Genomic DNA, 17,236 nt, shown 5'->3' with positions numbered 1-17,236 from the left:
ATTATTATTATTATTGTTGTTGATAGATCTCAATAAAAGAGATCAAAGCTCACTGAGGGAAATGAACACAGTTTATTACGACTCACAAGAGCAGCAAATGTGGATTCATCCACTGCTGAAAATACTCCCTTCAACAAATGCACTTAATTCCCGTTTTGGAAAAGATATATTTGTGTGTCATTTTTTAAGGATATATTTTCTCAGTTTGAGCCAAAAGTGGAGCATTTTATTTCAGCAGTGTTCACTGTTTTTGGGTCATAATGTTTTCTTTGACTTTAACAATAAGAAGAGTGTTATTTTACGTCTCCTGTTGTGATATTAAAGACGGCCGAGCTGAATAAAGCAGCGAAACATCGCTGCAGCAGAACCTTGAGCTTCGGCAGACGTTTGATGGTCTTCAGCGGCCGGAGAACTCGGAGGACCCTCAGAGACTTGATGGTGCTGATGTCTTTGCCTTTGGTCCCCCTGTGAACAGCGAACACAGTCAGACCACACAGAGTCATCTACAAACAGCAGGCAGCCAATCACATGTTTCCATTTTTACTAAGACCGATAAACATTACAAAATAAATATATGATAATAAAAAAACAGTCCAAACTTTCAGAGCAACACGAGGAAACTGACGTCAATGTTACGTTTGTGGGTTAAGTACAGAATTGGAGTCAGGACGCCGAGAGCAGAAATTCCCAAATACAAACCAGCGGTGATGTCATCGTTGATTTGTGAACGTTATGAATCCTCCAGTTCAGATTCTGTCCGTCACCATCTTTGCTAGTTCGGAGCGGTTTGGAGCAGGAAGTGACCATATTTGGACGAGCTGGGGGAGGAGCCAGCGGTGGATCTGACCGATCTGATTGGAAACCTGACGATACTACGTCCCGCCCACCGATAGCTGTAACCTGACTGCACCACAGGCCTGTAAAAATGTTCCCTTTATTAGTTAGATATTTTTGGAGGCGTGTCTGTTTGATTGACAGGCCTGTGGTGCAGTCAGGTGTCTGCTCTAGGTGGGCGGAGCGTAGTATCGTCGGCTTTCCAATCAGATCGAGTCAGAACCTCCCCCAGCTGACATCAGCTGTTTTTAGCTTATTGAAGACCACATGAGCCGCTGCAATTTTATCTATTTGCTTTCAGTCTTTATGCTAAACTGGGATAACGATGCCCCGCCTCCAGCTCTGTCGTTAACACAGCTAAACAGCTGATCCTTCCACTGTTCAGACTCGCCAGCACTGCTTTACTTTCTCACAACACCCCTGAGCGTCCGGCTAAAAACTTTTAATTGCCAAATGTGTTATTCATCTAATTTGGCTCGTGGCAATAAAAAAAATGGGTTCAGCAGAATATTCAAACACAGTAAAATACGAACAGCTGGTTCTACAAACATAATACAGCAATAAGTATAAATGCATTGAAGTGTATTTGTGGAGGGTGGAGGGACACGAACTGGAGGACGTAGGACAACATGCATCCACCATCCGGCTGTGAGTCATGTAAATCCTGGTTTACATGAACAAGTTACATGATCTTTGTTTTAGACGCATGCAGTAAATCAGTTAATTCATTTTTGTCCTGGTTTAAAAAGAGGATTCCCATCTCAACGCATGCAAACACGGTCACACTTGTGCATCAGGGATCTTAATCCAGAAGATGTGTTGGCATCTCTGCGATTACGATCTCAGGGATGAAGATCCGAAGAGAATTCGCCACCTTAAATTTTCACCTTAAAGTTTCCATTTAAGCCATTAAACACAAGAGAAGGTCATCGTGACGATGTTTCCGTCTTCTTTCCAGTCTTTGCGACAAAATAAATGACGCAGTCCTTCGAGCAAAGTCAACTTCCTGACTTTTGTGTAAAAACATTTTGATGAGTGTAGCTGTAAATTAATAAATAAATTACCACTGTGTATGGGAACTGACAATAAAAGTAAAATGTATTATTCCAGTGTCAAAAGTTTGGCGCATCAGTGTATAATGTAAACATGTAAAAAGTTAAACCGGAATTTCAAAGTTGGAGACAAATTAGTTGGAAATCAATCATATTCAGTCGAGAGTAGTCTGCAGTTTTAAGCCGCCGGTCATTAAAAGTTCCAAAGACTTGATGAATCATTGAACAAAGTGTGCACTGTTATCCGTTCCAAGTGGGGATGGGGGCACGAATTTCAAATATTTGTTATAATCTACAAAATCTATTAGTAAACGCGACTATGGTTCTTCCTTATTTCCCGTTTTCACCGGTGCCAGGTTGTAATGCGTTACTCCCGTCAGAAGGTGGCAGTAATGCGCCTCGAAGCCGCCTGCGAATATTCGATTAAAAATCGAAGAGTTACGAGCAAATTTCGAATAGTAGTTTTTGCTTGAAATGCCCATTGCTAGGTCGAAGGCGCCTAATGTTGAACTGGTCTGTATAAATGTAAAACAATAGAGGTAGCTAAGTGAAGAATACAAAAATAGAAAAACGGAGCTTAACGGAGTTCAAACTCTGCCTGAGTACCAGAACACGTCACCGGCAGACGTTAGTGTACCCAGGACTCCCCGGGGAGCAGCAACTAAGTGGATATCCTCATGTCCGAAATGAAATTGGAAACAGGATCAAGTGAAAACACAAGTACAGAGTATAGAAATACCGTGAATTCATAGAGCGAGCGTTCTCCTGTGAGCTGGGGATTTAGAAAAGATGGAAACGCAGTTGAATACTGAGCAAAAGGCTCCGAAATCCTTTCAACAGAGGAGATAAGCCCCCAAAATCCCCCTGATGTATCTGAAGTTCTTTAAAGTCGAACAGAAAGCTTTAAATATTGTCGGCATGTAGCTTGATAGACACCTCGAGGAGCCTAAACGCCTCAAATGGAAGCTATCGTCAGATGCTACTATTTACCAAAGTTCCCTAAACGCCTCACATGCAAGCAATTACGGGATCTCGAAAGGGCCTCACAAGCTGTTGGTAGATGCTAGCTATGCTGCACAAAGAGAAACCTGCGGTTGCTACAGCAACGCTCAGACTTGTACGAGGGCAAAAAGGAGTTTGAAAAGAGCGAAATGTGGCGTTTAAGTGTCAGATTTAAGTGTGATTATATCTACGAGGTGCCTTCGATTTTTGCCTTATGAAGGTCTATAGACCAAAACGCTTTGTCTCCTACGAGTCTATATATCCAGAAAGGAATAATAAGGAGCTCTGCAGGCTATTTCAAAGCCCCCAAAGAAACCTGGACTCACACTTTGAGGACCGATGTGACGTCTCTTTACTGAGGTAACCACATGCTCTCCCTCCCATGCTCTGATGCACATTAGTCTCAGCATGCGTTCACAGTGACAGAAGGGGTCAGTGTTTTGTTTTATTTAGACACTTCACACAGTTACGATGAGGACTAAGGGAACAAACCACAGAAGATTTTTCTGATAGCTTTCAAAGAATACGCCTCCAACTACCCAGATGTGGTGAGAGAGCGGGAGAAAAAAGGAGGTTTCGATTCATTATTAAAAAGGGAGTCTAGAAAAGCGGCAAAAAGTCGGTCAAATGATAATGAGGACATCTGGCTGAGGAGGCCACAACTGTTCATCATTTTTTCTGGAAAAGGAGAACAGCGAGCTGAAGAATCACTTTCAACTGTCTCAATACGAGTCTATTTTTAACTCCGTTACAAAAATCCTATTCTCAAAGCTCCTCATTTCACACTCAAGTCTGCATTTACTTCACATTTCTCAGTCAACAATTATATAAATTGGAAAAGTAAAATCAGTTCATCCGGTCACTCGGATAGAAATAATAATAATAAAAAAAGGATATTCAGTGAAAAAAAGGCCCAAAGTTTGCTTGACTTGGTTGTCGAACACAAAAGAAAAATATGAAGAGACTTCAAAATCTTTAAATCACAGGTTTCATTCCAAAATGCAAAATAAACAACATGTTTACATTTGCTCATCAAAAATACCAAACTAGGTCATTTAAATAAAGTCAATGGAAAATATGGCATTTTTGGGAAGAAACAGTTAAAAAGCTGTTTGGTAGGTTTAGAGGCAGGTTTCAGTTTGAAAGCTCTCAGACAAAGTCGTGGTAAAAAAAGAAATTTAAAAAAAAAAGGCATCTAAGTGGCCAAAATATGGATTTAATATTTTCAAATATGAAGCTGATCTGAGTATAAAGAAGAATGGTAGTTAGAGAGGGTTGGATTAGAAGAGGGGGGGAGGTGGGTGGGTGTGGGAGGGGTTAATGGGGGGAGGGGGGGTTAAGGGGTCGGCATAGGAGGGGTTCCCCACCTGGTCACACCTTGCTGCGATCTACTTGGGGGAAAACAGTGGTAAAACAAGGTACAGCACATTTATGGATGCTTCAAAAACACACAAACAAAATAAAACAATGTTTGCATCAAACGACAAGAACGTCGTCTCTATTCATAAAAACACATTAAAAATGTTTTTGATATATTTTGGTTGATAGTAGACAAACTGGATGAGTAGATCCCAGTGAAATAATAAAAAAATAAATAATAATAATAATAACAGGCTCCATAAAGGGTTTAATTACTGGAAATAATCGGTCACTGAAGTAACACACAAATTAAGACATTATTACTATTATTATTATTATTATTACAACAGCCGTTGTTCTGTAAGTGCTACAACATCTGAGTCTCAGCCAAAACATTAAAATAAAAAAATAGCAAATGCCAACAAAAAAAAAAGAGCCTAGATTTTCTAAATAAAGATACTAATAATTAGAAATAAAACAAATATCATACGAGCCCTGAAAATGATCACGAGCATCTGAAGCCGGCATCAAAATGCACCAAAAACAGATGCAGTTGAGAGATTAACACTCGAGAGGCTCCATGTCGGTGAGATGACGGAGGAACAGGTTTTTATTCCATGAAATGGACGGCAGGCAGAGCGATTCATGCACGGTGAGCGAGAGGGTGAGTGACAGCTGTCAATCAAACGGGGACTCGATATCTGCCGATACGAGACGACCTGGAGACGGAAAGCCTTTGCAATATAGTTCGTTTGGGTTTTACTTGAACCTTTGAACAATTTAGAGTCCGATCCACTGAGATCCATAGTGTCCGATATCAACAAACAAATCAGACGTGATGGAATATTTAGAGGAAAGAAAGAAAGAAATAAGACAAACGGAAAAAAAATGTGAAAACATTTCTATGAAAATATATTTCGGGTGAAAATCAATCCATTATTTGAACTGAAAAAGTCTGTTTTTATTTCACGTCTAAGTTTTTCAACACAAAATAACTAACTAGCCTCACTAGCTGTAGCTAACTAGCTAATTAGTTGAAACAGCCTTCAGTTGACTTTCTAATGCTTCAAGTGGACTCGTTTTAAAATTAGAATACGTGAAGAAGGTCTTAAACATTTATATATTTGACTACTTTATATTCTGAAACTTTAATGTGATGTTCAGCAAACTATCTTTAAAATGAGAATATTTTCACAGAATCTTAAACGTTAATTTCTGAGCTGAAATTACTAAAATGTGGGAGAATATTAATTAGCTGTAGTTAGTTAGTAAAGTTAGACTAAGGTTAGCTTAATGTTTCAAATGTTCTTTTTTGTCTTTCTTTATTTTTGTTTGCCAGAGTTTTGATTTTCTGCATGTTTGAGTTAAGCATCGTGTTAGCGTCACACAGCGCGTCTTTCCTTTGTTTTCTTGTGTTAAAACAACCTTTTCTATGACATTGGTTAATTAATTAAAATGAATTTCTTTTAGTTAAGCCAGGTCATAAAAAGTTGTGAAACAATTTTCTTTTTGGGGTTTTTAAATCTGTTTAAAACATGAATAAATAAAATTGCCTCATGTGCTAGTGCCGCTGCTAATGGTTAGCCAGTTAGCTTTATTTCATGAAGTCTGATTTTATTTAATAATTGAACACTTGGTCTACGCAGTATTATCTATGAATTTATAACTCATGAGAAAAGTATTCACAAATGCTGTTCATCAAACCATATCGATATATCCCCACCGACGGTACGATGGGGGTGGGGAGGGGGGGGGGGGGGGGACCAACGGTGTGTGAATGGAGATGACAGTATGGTCATTAAACACCTGCAGTTAGCAGCACACACGTCAAACAGTCTCTCTAAATGTGATGTGCATGCTGGGATCACAGGAGGAGGTCGATATTCCCTGAGACCCGCTCGCGCCCTCCGGCAGCCGCTCGCTCGTTAGATTAGCGATCCGCTGAATTAATAATGGAGGAACGTGAAATTGATGGTATCGTTCCGGTCCGAGCAGAGCTGCCGCGGCGGCGAGGCGAAGGAGCGGCGTGATGAACGCGCCTCCTTGAAAAGAGGCCCGGGAGGAGATAAGGATGATGATGATGATGATGAACGTGGAGGAGGAGGAGGAGGAAGAGGAGGAACCTTTTCACCAAGCAACACCGGGGTTTCAAGTACAGGATGATGTCGAGATGGACGACTCGTCCTCACAAGTAATTTCACCTCATGTTCTGCACGTCTGGCAGTTTTTCAAAGGGAAAAATACACTTCAATAAATCAATGATTTATTCGCAGGAAAGAATCTCGTGAAGACTGACAGCTGCTGCGATGAAAACATATTTAAATGTTCAGTTTGGGGAACGTAGCAGGAGAATATGAGACATTTTGACCTGAGAAAGATTTTTGCATCCAGATCGATTATATTTATAACACAAAAGGGGAAAATTATTTGCTTCATTTTTTTCATCGTTTTTAATTTCCCTGCAGAATATAACTTATCTGAGTGCAAAATGTTCAAACGCCATCTTAAAATTCTGACATTAAAATAATTCTATACGGTCGTCAGAGCTGCTTCTTGGAGCTCCGACACGCTTTTCTTTTATGAATCTGCTGCAATTCAGAACTAATGTTCCTGACAGAAACAGAGGCGTGATGGAGTTCCAGACTGAATATGGGGGGAAATTACTCGTATGTTTTTCTCTCACATACATGAAGTGACACAGACGGGCAACATGAGAGAGGTAGAGGAGGCATTACCCCATGAAGCTCCTGCCAAACGATCCCGGGACAGAAACAGGGAGAGGAACATGAAAATAAACACACAGCATAACACACACACACACACACACACACACACACACACACACACACACACACACACACACACACACACACACACACACACACACCTGGCTCTTTCAGGATTCATTAAGGATTTTAGTTCCACCTCTAATCTGCTTTTCCTCTTCAGGTTTAGTTTACAAATATTAACAACAAGGAAATGAACACAGCAATTAGCGGCATGTGAAACCCCGGAAAAAAAAAAAAAAGAAGAGTCCCAGCTTATAGCAGATAAACCAGAAAATCCTCTCATCTCATTCACGCACATTTAAAACAGCAGGAAATCACAAGATATCAAAGACAACAACGTCAATATGGTAGAAAACACAACACATATATAAAACAGCATACTGATGACTTTGTGTAGTAACTCTTGTTCTATGAAGACAGGGTTTAGAGCCACGGGGGAGGGGGGGGGTTCACTAACTACCGGATGGACCTGGTTTTTTAAACATGATTTTTTTTCTAATGAATATTTGGCAGACGGTCCCAAAAAAATCGTGACTCGTTCTCGTCCAAAATCTGCGGATTAAAGATTGACGACACACAAAAAAACGCAGCTTGTTTTATTCTTTTAAAAAGGAAAAAGGAAGGAAAGTCGGCGAACTTACGAAAATGCAAAAGCCACCAGCGCCCCACTGACCACTATGAAGTCCAGGATGTTCCACAGGTCTCTGAAGTAGGAACCAGGATGGAGCAGCAGGCCCAGATCCACCATCTGAACCCGGGACACCAAACATCTGTTTAGTCTCAGCTGCTTTTATTCGAGGAAATTAGATTTATTTCATATAATTGATTAGGACACAGAACATATGTTTTCAGGCCCGAGTTTTACACGAGGTCCAAAAGAAAGTCGTACCTTGATCAACATCAGTTGAGTTCAGCACGTTAACGTGACCGCCGGTACGTGAAACATTTGGGATTTCACCGCAGACCTTTTTGGAAACAGGAAATCTTCAACACACCCGCTTACAGCCCAAAGTGTTCCTGAGCCCATGCAGTGATTTCCACTGAGTCAAACTCTTTAAATGGTCAACAGAGAAACTTGAAATGTTTCAGAAAGTTTTCTGCTTCGTAGTTTTGACTTCTTGTCCTTTTGAATGATTGTTAGGCCACGCCCTGAAAAATTTCACCTGTCCCTCGTTGACCTTCTCTTTACTTGTGTATTTTTTTCCCACGAGCTCTTCGTCCCTCTTTGTGAGTTTGTTTCTGTTACCAGTTGGTTGCTGCGTCTTTTTGAAACTCCTTTTAAGAGTCTCTGCTGAACATTTTCAGAGTTTGACCTCAGTTTGACCTCAGTTTCAGGTCAGCGGTGAAATCACAAATGTTTCACGTTACCAGCGGCCACGTTAACGTGCTGCGTTCAGGAACAGACCTTCTATAATACTTTGCGTGGTGATTATTGGTTATCATATAATATAACTGTGGTTAATATCTGCTGACGATTAATTGACACAAATTATTTAAGTAAGCAAAAACTTTCAGACCAAATTACTGTTTGAAGAAAGAGAACGAGTTGAAATATTGTGAAAGACGCTGATTTATGGGACAGTAGGGAGGATTGTGAATAAAGGGACGGTGATGCAGCCTTGATATCACTGAGTGTCCTCCAACATCCATCACCATCGTACTCTCCGTAAGTAGGAAATGTGATGAGTCAGCAGCTCACTTCTGATGGATTATAATCCAACGTACAGTCGTCGCAGCTTCCTGGAACTTTTATTGCACTTTTTTATTTAGAAAAAAAAGTTGTGATGGAAGATGTGAAGTTGTCGTTTCTTACCTTGATCACCATTTCAAAAGTGAAAACGCCGGTGAAGGCGTAGTCCAGGTATCTGAGCACCTGTGAAAGAGACACGACAACAGAGTGGAGAGTAAATATAGAAAAAGAAACGTGACGATTCTGAAGTAATTCTACGAGTTAACGTCGGCTGGAAGTTGTGTGTGTTCCACGTTTCAGACGATTCGATTTAGACGATCAGAAAATAAAAAAATATCCGTGTTTTCGTTACCAAAGTTAACGTTGAAGTAAAAACTGACTTCTCTCAGCTTTGTGTGTGTGTGTGTGTGTGTGTGTGTGTGTGTGTGTGTGTGTATGTGTGTGTGTAGTATCTGTGTGTGTGTGTGTGTGTGTGTGTGTGTGTGTGTGTGTGTGTGTGTGTGTGTGTGTGTGTGTGTGTGTGTGTGTGTGTGTGTGTGTGTGTGTATGTGTGTGTGTAGTATCTGTGTGTGTGTGTGTGTGTGTGTGTGTGTGTGTGTGTGTGTGTGTGTGTGTGTGTGTGTGTGTGCGTGCGTTTAGTATCTCTCTCACATTGTTGCGGGGGGCGTTGGTCCAGACGGGGTCCTCAGCTGCCAGGGCGATGCTGCTCATCGCTATGACGACCAGGATGGACATCTCAAAGTACCGCAGAGTGACGATGTAGTGACACAAGCGCCTCACCCTGAGGACGGGAGGACAGACAGACGGAGGCGGTGAGGAAGCGCTGGACACTGATAGGACAACAGGGACCGTGTGGCGACGGCGGACTCACGGATTGGTCTGTCCAAACATGAACATGGAGCTGTAGGGCAGGATGGGTCTGGGTCCGGTCTGACCGAGGTCCTCCAGCGTCTTCTCGGTCATGTTCACTGGGAGGACAGACGAGCAGACGGGTTTCATCTCACACCTGCTGGGACTCATCTGGGAATTGTTGACTTGTTTGGTTGCTCTTTAAATTATTTATAAATCAGATATGCCTAAATTCTTTTCTATAAAAAGGCCATTTTAACTGGATGGACAAACGCGGGCCAAAAATATGTTTAAATTATGTCAAATAGATTTCTTTTCTTTTTTTTTTTTTTTACAGAAAGTTACGATTCTAAATCTAAAATAAAATTACAGAATAATTAAATTTGGTATTTTAACTATTTTGCCAAAATTGGTGTCAAAAAGTGTCAACATTTTTTTTTGCTAGATGTGACGAAGACTCACCAACAGCAGACAACTTTTATTGGCTAAAACTAAAACTAATGAAATGACTGAATGTGTGTGATGATGGGACTCGTAGAGATTTGATTGGTGAGTGGAGGCGTACAACATTCGTTCTCCTGTTTACTTAGTTGATCCTATATTCTGCTCCATTTCTCATCCCTTTAAAACTTGAATTATGTGAGGAGAGTTCAGACACGAACATTAATCCCTCATAAATAGACAAATCCATCTAAAACCTACAGCCGGACCTGCTTCTGTGCAATCTACTTCCAGCGGAGCTTTAGGCTGTAAGGTAGAATATCTCTGACATTATTAATATTTATATGAATATTGACATCTGATGTGTTTTGTTTTGTCTCCTGTGGTGCTCGTGATTCTAATAATAATGTCAGATTCAACAACGTTAAACAAACATGAATGAAACTGGTGCTGACTCTGTATGAGGGTGGTCTCTCCGGGTGGGGAGGTGATGGTGACGGGGGGGATGTGGACGGAGGACTGGCCTGTCCGTCTGTCGTTCCTCTCGTTGTCCGAGTCCTCGGCGTGGTCCGGAGGCTCGCTGGTACCCCCGGAGCCCTGCTGGGGGGAGATGGCCAAGGACTCCCCCTCCGAGTCACCGAACCTGTGAGGGAGCAGCTTAGTTATTAACAAACAGTAGATTCTCATCTGCTGGCGGCCCGGGGGGGTAAACAGAGAGAGCTGCTTGGAACAGTCGCTGAGGCTGCTGGATGGTTTTACACACCAGCAGAAACACCGGCTAATACTGCAAGACGAAGACATGAGCAGCAGATACTTTACACCTTTGTCAATGATTTTACCTTCGTTTAGCTTCGGTGGTGCCCAAAATGGCCATAAACTGGATATAAAAGTGTTTCCAGGTCTGAAAAATGAGGCCTTAAGCTGCAATACCAGCGAGTGCCACTAGAGGTCGGCTCCAAAAAGCCTCCGGCTCCATAGACTCCCATTCAACTTCTCTCATCAAATCCAAAGTGAATAAAATGTGTCCATCAGTTATCTCGGTGTTGTTAGCTAAAGTCACTCCTTCTTATTAGTTTTCTGGAGGTCCATCTGAAAATAATCCCTCATTCATTAGAAAAGAAGATTCAAGAAGACCTGTTTTTGGGGGCGTGTCTGTTTGGTTGACAGGCCTGTGGTGCTGCCACATGTCCAGATCATTTATTTGTATTACTGTTTTTTTATCCCGTGTTTGTCATTAAAGACTTCTAAAGTCAGAGTTCAGAGAGTGATGACGATGATGATGAAGGTGTGTACCTGTGACCGTGGGTCTTCTCCCTCTCGTTGGCCTCCTCTCCCTCCACCGTCGACGGTCCTCTGGACCCATGAGTAAGCTGTCTCCTCCTCTCCCCGTTGGCTCCGTTGGAGTTCCTGTCTCCGTCCCTGTTGGACGAGCGTCCGTCTTTGTGGCGGGACCTCCTCTCGCCCCTCCCGCCGCTGTTCACCGTCCCGTTACCCCCCCGGGACTGCCGGTGTGAATGATGGTGGCGGTGCTCCTTCTCGCCCGGGACCCCCCCGCCTTCCCCGCTGTCCTCCACCGACCTCTGCCGGTGCTTCCTGCCTCCCTCTCGGCTGCGGGACCTCTCGTTCTTGCCCTCTTTGCCCCGGCTGCCGTCGTGGTCTTTGGAGCGGCTGTGGTGGACGTGGTGCCGCCCGGCGTCCCCGTTGTCGTTGGCCTCCTCTTTGGTTCTGGCCCGGTCCCGGTGGCGGTGGTGGCGCCGGAGCTGGTGAGGGGCGGCGGAGGAAGGAGGAGGGGGAGGAGGAGGAGGAGGTTCGGCGGCGGTCTCGGCCTCCTCGGGCATGCCGGGCTTGTGGTGGTGGTGATGGTGCTGGTGGCCGGCGCCCGTCGCGGGTCCGTCGCGAGGCTCGACGACCAGCGGCCGGTCCAGGTGGGTCATCATGTCGGGCCGGATGTGGAGGGCCGAGGACACGTGGACACGCTCCTCCGGCTCCAGCTCGCTGTACAGCGCATCGCAGCTGGCCCGGTTCTGCCTCCTCAGCTGGTTGGCTCTCTGCTCCCACACCGACATCGCCTTCAGCGACTTCTGCTGCTCCTTACTGGGGAGGAGACGCAGACGTACGCTGGTAACCGGAGCATCGACGGCACGACATCAAACACCGAGTGAACTATCAACTCAACCTTCTGCTTTCACGTCTCAACAGTTTATCATTTCCAATAAAAAACACAGACATTCAATATGTAGTTTATGCTTCACGGCACATAAACCCAGACGTATATTTCCTTTTACGTCTCGTGATGACACACACAGTCCCGACATGCTGAGTGATTTGCAGTATGACCGAGGTGCAATGGAGCTTTCAGACATTACTAGTTCCATTTAATCGCAGTACGAGGGGCGATCATAAAGTTCAGACTGTTCCTGAATGCAGCAGGAAGTATTGAGAGTGTCGTGTCTTGATCGACGTCATCACTGAGTTCAACACGTTAACGTGACCGCTGGTAACATGAAACATTTGTGATTTCACCGCTGACCTTTTGGAAACAGGAAATCTTCAACACGCATGCTTACAGCCCAAAGTGTTCCTGAGCCCATGCAGTGATTTCCACTGAGTCAAATCTCTGGAGATGGTCAACAGAGAAACTCGAAATGCTTCGGAAAGTCTAACGGCGATGAAGGAACGAGCCGGGCGAGTTGTTCTGAGTGACGTTCAACGTTTCAAGAGGGGGCGGAGCTTCACTGTCCAAACAAATTTGACCCCAAAAATCGGATGTTTCTCTGCTCCAGTTGAAATCACAAACGTTTCACGTCACCAGCGGTCACGTTAACGTGTGCTGATGTCGATCAGGAGACGACACTCTGACTACTTCCTGGTGAAGGTCGTTGCTTCCTGCTGCTCCGGGTGCTTCGCTGCGCTGCGTTCAACAGGAACCGTCGCCCGGTTACTTTACGATCGCACCTCGTTCACTGCTCATCCTGAACGAAGGCCAAGCGTGGCTCCACCCCCACCATGCTCTGACACGTCTGTGCGTGGCTCTTTTGAAATGGCTGAACGCATGCACGTTTTCCGTCATCTGATTTTTACAAATCTGCGAGACGATAACTTCGTCCCGTGTTCTTAACGCTCCGTCGTCCTTCCTTCGAGCTCCTGCTAACAGCTGGATGGACGACATGGAACCGGATGGAGCGTGTGCATGACGAGAATTATGAGGTCTTGCTTTTCAAGAATGTAAATAATGACAACATGATTGATTTATGTATGTTTTTCTTTTTTTTATGGCATTATTGATCAGCTCGCCAGCAGGCGGCTGGGTTTTTACCTCAGGTACTGATGGACTGGAGTGCAGACATAACTCCTACAGACACATAGAAGGGAGCCACATCGAAACAAACAGGGAGAGAAGGAACTTCAGAGGGACAGAAACAAGGTTACAGACACACAAAAAAGCACAAAGGAGGCGAAATAAGCTTCAGAAAAACCAACACGGGGAGAAAACACGGACAGCCGAGATGTAAAAATGACACAAAAAGCCAAAAGAAATAGTTTTTTGCTAAAAGGAAGCAGGAAAATAAATATATCTCACTGTTTTGGAGGCGGGGCTAATGATACAAACATGTCATCAATTAGTCAGACTGGCTGATAGATTTAGGTTAAAATGTTTTGAACTAAGAACAGCTGTGATGTCAGGGATGCAAAAGATTATTGTTATTAAAAGTGCAATTAACGATATCAAGAGCTTTTGGTTTGTATCGTTAGCGATATGCTAAGTTTGAGGATGCTATCGACTTTATCTCGTTGGACTGACGCTTGAAGCGGGTGAAGTGCACTTTGAGCTCAGAGGAGAAATCCTGTCATGTCTCTTTATATAAAAACTTATCAAGTGTGCACAAATTAATTAAATCATAAGAAATGCTATCTCATGCCATCTCAGTTAAAATAATTTAAGCTATAATACGATGCTTTCAAATGTTCCCGGTTGTTTCCGGTGACAGTTTCAGGGAACTAACGGCCGCCATGTTCTTCATCTGCGAAGGTCGACGTCGACACGGCGGCAAAAAAAACACAAAACATCTTCGCAATTTACAAAATGAGCTGCACATATACAAGATGCACACATGCACGAGAATAAAACAACGATATCTTGAGACCTACGGGTCGCAGACAGAGAGGTCAGTGAAACATAACGATCACCAACACAGACACTCATCAATCAACAGGTGTGTGAGGGGGAGGGGGGGGCACAACACAGATGTTAATACCGAAAAACGACACGGAGGAGCTGCCATGTTGTTTTTGGACAATTCACACGACAGGATGACGGGAGGGGATGAACAACGGAGGAGGTCAGAGTTCACAGCATCAGGGGGGAGGGGGTGATGGCGGAGAGGGGGGGAGGGGGAGGAGTTGAAAAGTTGTAACGGAGAAGTAATAACTCACAGTGAGTTAACGCTGCAGATGGATGAGCTGCTAGAGTGCGCGTTACCTCGACTGCGTGTTAGAAAACTGCACATGCACAAAACAAAAAATGGGGGAGGAGGGGGGAGGGGGAGGGGAGGAGGGGAGACATCATATAGGATGAAGTCAGAGAAACAGTCACAGTCTCCTCTGTGTGTGTGTGTGTGTGTCTGTGTGTGTGTGTGTGTGTGTGTGTGTGTGTGTGTGTGTGTGTGTGTGTGTGTGTGTAGGTGTGTGTGTGTGTAGGTGTGTAGGTGTGTGTGTGTGTGTGTGTGTGTATGTGTGTGTGTGTGTGTGTGTGTGTATGTGTGTGTATGTGTGTGTGTGTGTGTGTGTGTGTGTGTGTGTGTGTGTGTGTATGTGTGTGTGTGTGTGTGTGTGTATGTGTGTGTGTGTATGTGTGTGTGTGTGTGTGTGTGTGTATGTGTGTGTATGTGTGTGTGTGTGTGTGTGTATGTGTGTGTGTGTGTGTGTGTGTATGTGTGTGTGTGTGTGTGTGTGTGTGTGTGTGTGTGTATGTGTGTGTGTGTGTGTGTGTGTGTATGTGTGTGTATGTGTGTGTGTGTGTGTGTATGTGTGTGTGTGTGTGTGTGTGTATGTGTGTGTGTGTGTGTGTGTGTGTGTGTGTATGTGTGTGTGTGTGTGTGTGTATGTGTGTGTGTGTGTGTGTGTGTGTGTGTATGTGTGTGTATGTGTCCAGAGGATCAGAAAACACAAAAGACTGAACCAGGAAAAAAAAAAAAAAGTTCTGGACATTTTCAGCTGATCACAAACATTCGAAAGAAGAAAAAAAAAAACACCGTTTTAAATCTCAGTTTCTTGATTAATAAACATGTGAAATGAAACTTTTTTAATGCACAAATGTTACAACTTAACATTAACTTCCGTCCATCCGACTGTTGCTCAAGTTCGTGGTTGTCGATGATGTGCACACGCAAAAAAGTCAATATAGTGTGTATCTAAATATGCCGAGCTGTAGCTCCTCTGAATTAGAAAAAGTTCGTGCTTCATGCAAAAAGTAAATCTAATCAGGGCATTAAACGATGCTGCAGAGGTCCTGCGTGTCTTTTTACAGTAATTACATCAAAAATAATTTTCACAAAAACCCGGGAAGAAGATGAATAGAAAGCCGACTTACGCGGTGATGGAAATGTTAGCGGCCGACATGGGGCTGACCTCCTTTACCTCCTTGGCCTTCTGGAGAGCGAGCTTCTTGTTGATGGCCTCCTCTTGCTCCTCTTCATCCTGGACAGCGTGTGCACAGAAACATCCATGCAGACAAACATACACACAGCGACGGCCTTTCGGTTCTGCAGCTTTATTTCTTTTAATAGGCTTTCTGCATGTTCAGAGACGGGCTTTTATTTTATCATTTTAACTCTCTGCTTCCTCATAAAGTTTAGTACGATGTCCATTTCCACAGCGATAAGTCCATGAACGCTTTCTCTTTATTTTCGTTTACTATTTCCTGTTTGGGATCCCCGTTGAGCTGAAACTAAACATTTCCTGCCGCAGACTCTTCACAATAAAAGCCTCCTTCAAGGTTACTACGTGAGACTTTCTCGTTATTTTACGAGGCCATAATATCATTTTATTGATTTCCTTTCATTTTTATGAAGAAGCACCTGGTGGCGATCATTTGTTTGAACTATGACTAAAAAGCTCAGAAGAGTTTTTGTTTGTTGGACTTTTTTACACTGAAAACAGTCGATTGGAAACTTCTGGTTCTGAACACAAAGCGAGAAACTATCGTTACGATCTTCAAATGATTTTACATTGTTTGAATTTTTTAGCCTTTTGTGTTTTAAAATCATGTTTAGTTTGTGAGATTGAATTCAGAACCGGTCGCTGCCTGCAGAATTAACCCTCACCGGCCTGTTTAAAGGGGTTCAGATAAGTTCTTCTGTGGTGAGGAACCAACAGCTTCCACTTCATAATGTGGGGGACAGTATTATGAAGCCAATAAACCAAGTCGCCCTCGTATCCTGTCAATATTCACTGCGTTATAAAGAGCGAGGGGATAAAAAGAGGCCAAGGGGGATTCGTCTCCAAGTGATGGATGCTGTCGGGGGAGGAGGAGGGGGGGGGGGGGGGGTGCCTCCTAAAGCTGTAAAAATAAATACTGTACCTTGGTGAGCTCCTGGGCGTTCGCGAGGTTATCGACAGCGATGGCCAAGAACACGTTGAGGAGCGTGTCTGGTTATTGGTGGTGTCAGGAAAAGATCAAGGGATTGATGATAAAAAAAAAAAAAAAAAAACACCCAATCAATATTTAGCTGTTCTGGAGGGAGGGGGGGGGGGGGTCAATGAGGCAGGATACAGTTTCCGAAGAGGGTGAGGACGATGAAATAGATGGAGGAGAACATCCCCCCCCGCACACCGCCCTGCGACTCGATGCCGTGGTACATGACGGCGTTCCAGTCCTCCCCGGTGAGGATCTGTGGGAGAGGGGGGGGGGAGGGGGGGACCGAGTTTAGACGTAGGAGCGGAGGAGGAGGAGGAGGAGGAGGAGGAGGAGGAGGAGGAGGAGGGAAACATTTATTTTTTTTTAAACAGTACGGAGTTGACCTTTACCTGGAACACGGTGAGGATGGCCGCCGGGAACGTGTCGAAGTTGGTCGTCGGCGTTTCGTCTTCGAAATTAAACCTAAAAAAATACAAAAAAACATGTTTATTTCTTCTGGAAACGGAAGAGTCGCGCTGATACTGACATTTTATTATTGACATTTAATTCTCCCGTCTGTCTACTGGAACCTAATCATCCCCCC

The 17,236-nt window shown here is 43.8% G+C and overlaps 1 protein-coding gene across 1 annotated transcript in view; it reads right to left on the bottom strand.

The window, feature by feature from the left end:
* cacna1ba (calcium channel, voltage-dependent, N type, alpha 1B subunit, a) overlaps nt 1-17,236 on the bottom strand; it is an 81,107-nt gene that overhangs the window by 27,093 nt on the left and 36,778 nt on the right. Inside the window, 14 exon segments of the mRNA XM_069166196.1 lie at nt 369-465; nt 4,256-4,276; nt 7,678-7,784; nt 8,850-8,909; nt 9,378-9,507; nt 9,598-9,694; nt 10,472-10,659; nt 11,310-12,110; nt 13,333-13,368; nt 14,451-14,516; nt 15,607-15,713; nt 16,597-16,664; nt 16,789-16,906; nt 17,043-17,115. Of these exon segments, the coding sequence (XP_069022297.1) occupies nt 369-465; nt 4,256-4,276; nt 7,678-7,784; nt 8,850-8,909; nt 9,378-9,507; nt 9,598-9,694; nt 10,472-10,659; nt 11,310-12,110; nt 13,333-13,368; nt 14,451-14,516; nt 15,607-15,713; nt 16,597-16,664; nt 16,789-16,906; nt 17,043-17,115 (1,969 nt within the window).

The sequence above is a fragment of the Embiotoca jacksoni genome, unplaced genomic scaffold (assembly GCF_022577435.1).
Source record: "Embiotoca jacksoni isolate LCO1_2020_lvr unplaced genomic scaffold, fEmbJac1.0.p SCAF_37, whole genome shotgun sequence".
In the NCBI taxonomy this organism is placed as follows: domain Eukaryota; kingdom Metazoa; phylum Chordata; class Actinopteri; family Embiotocidae; genus Embiotoca; species Embiotoca jacksoni.
Note: the sequence above shows the minus strand (reverse complement) of the source record. Positions and strands in the feature narration are given on the sequence as shown.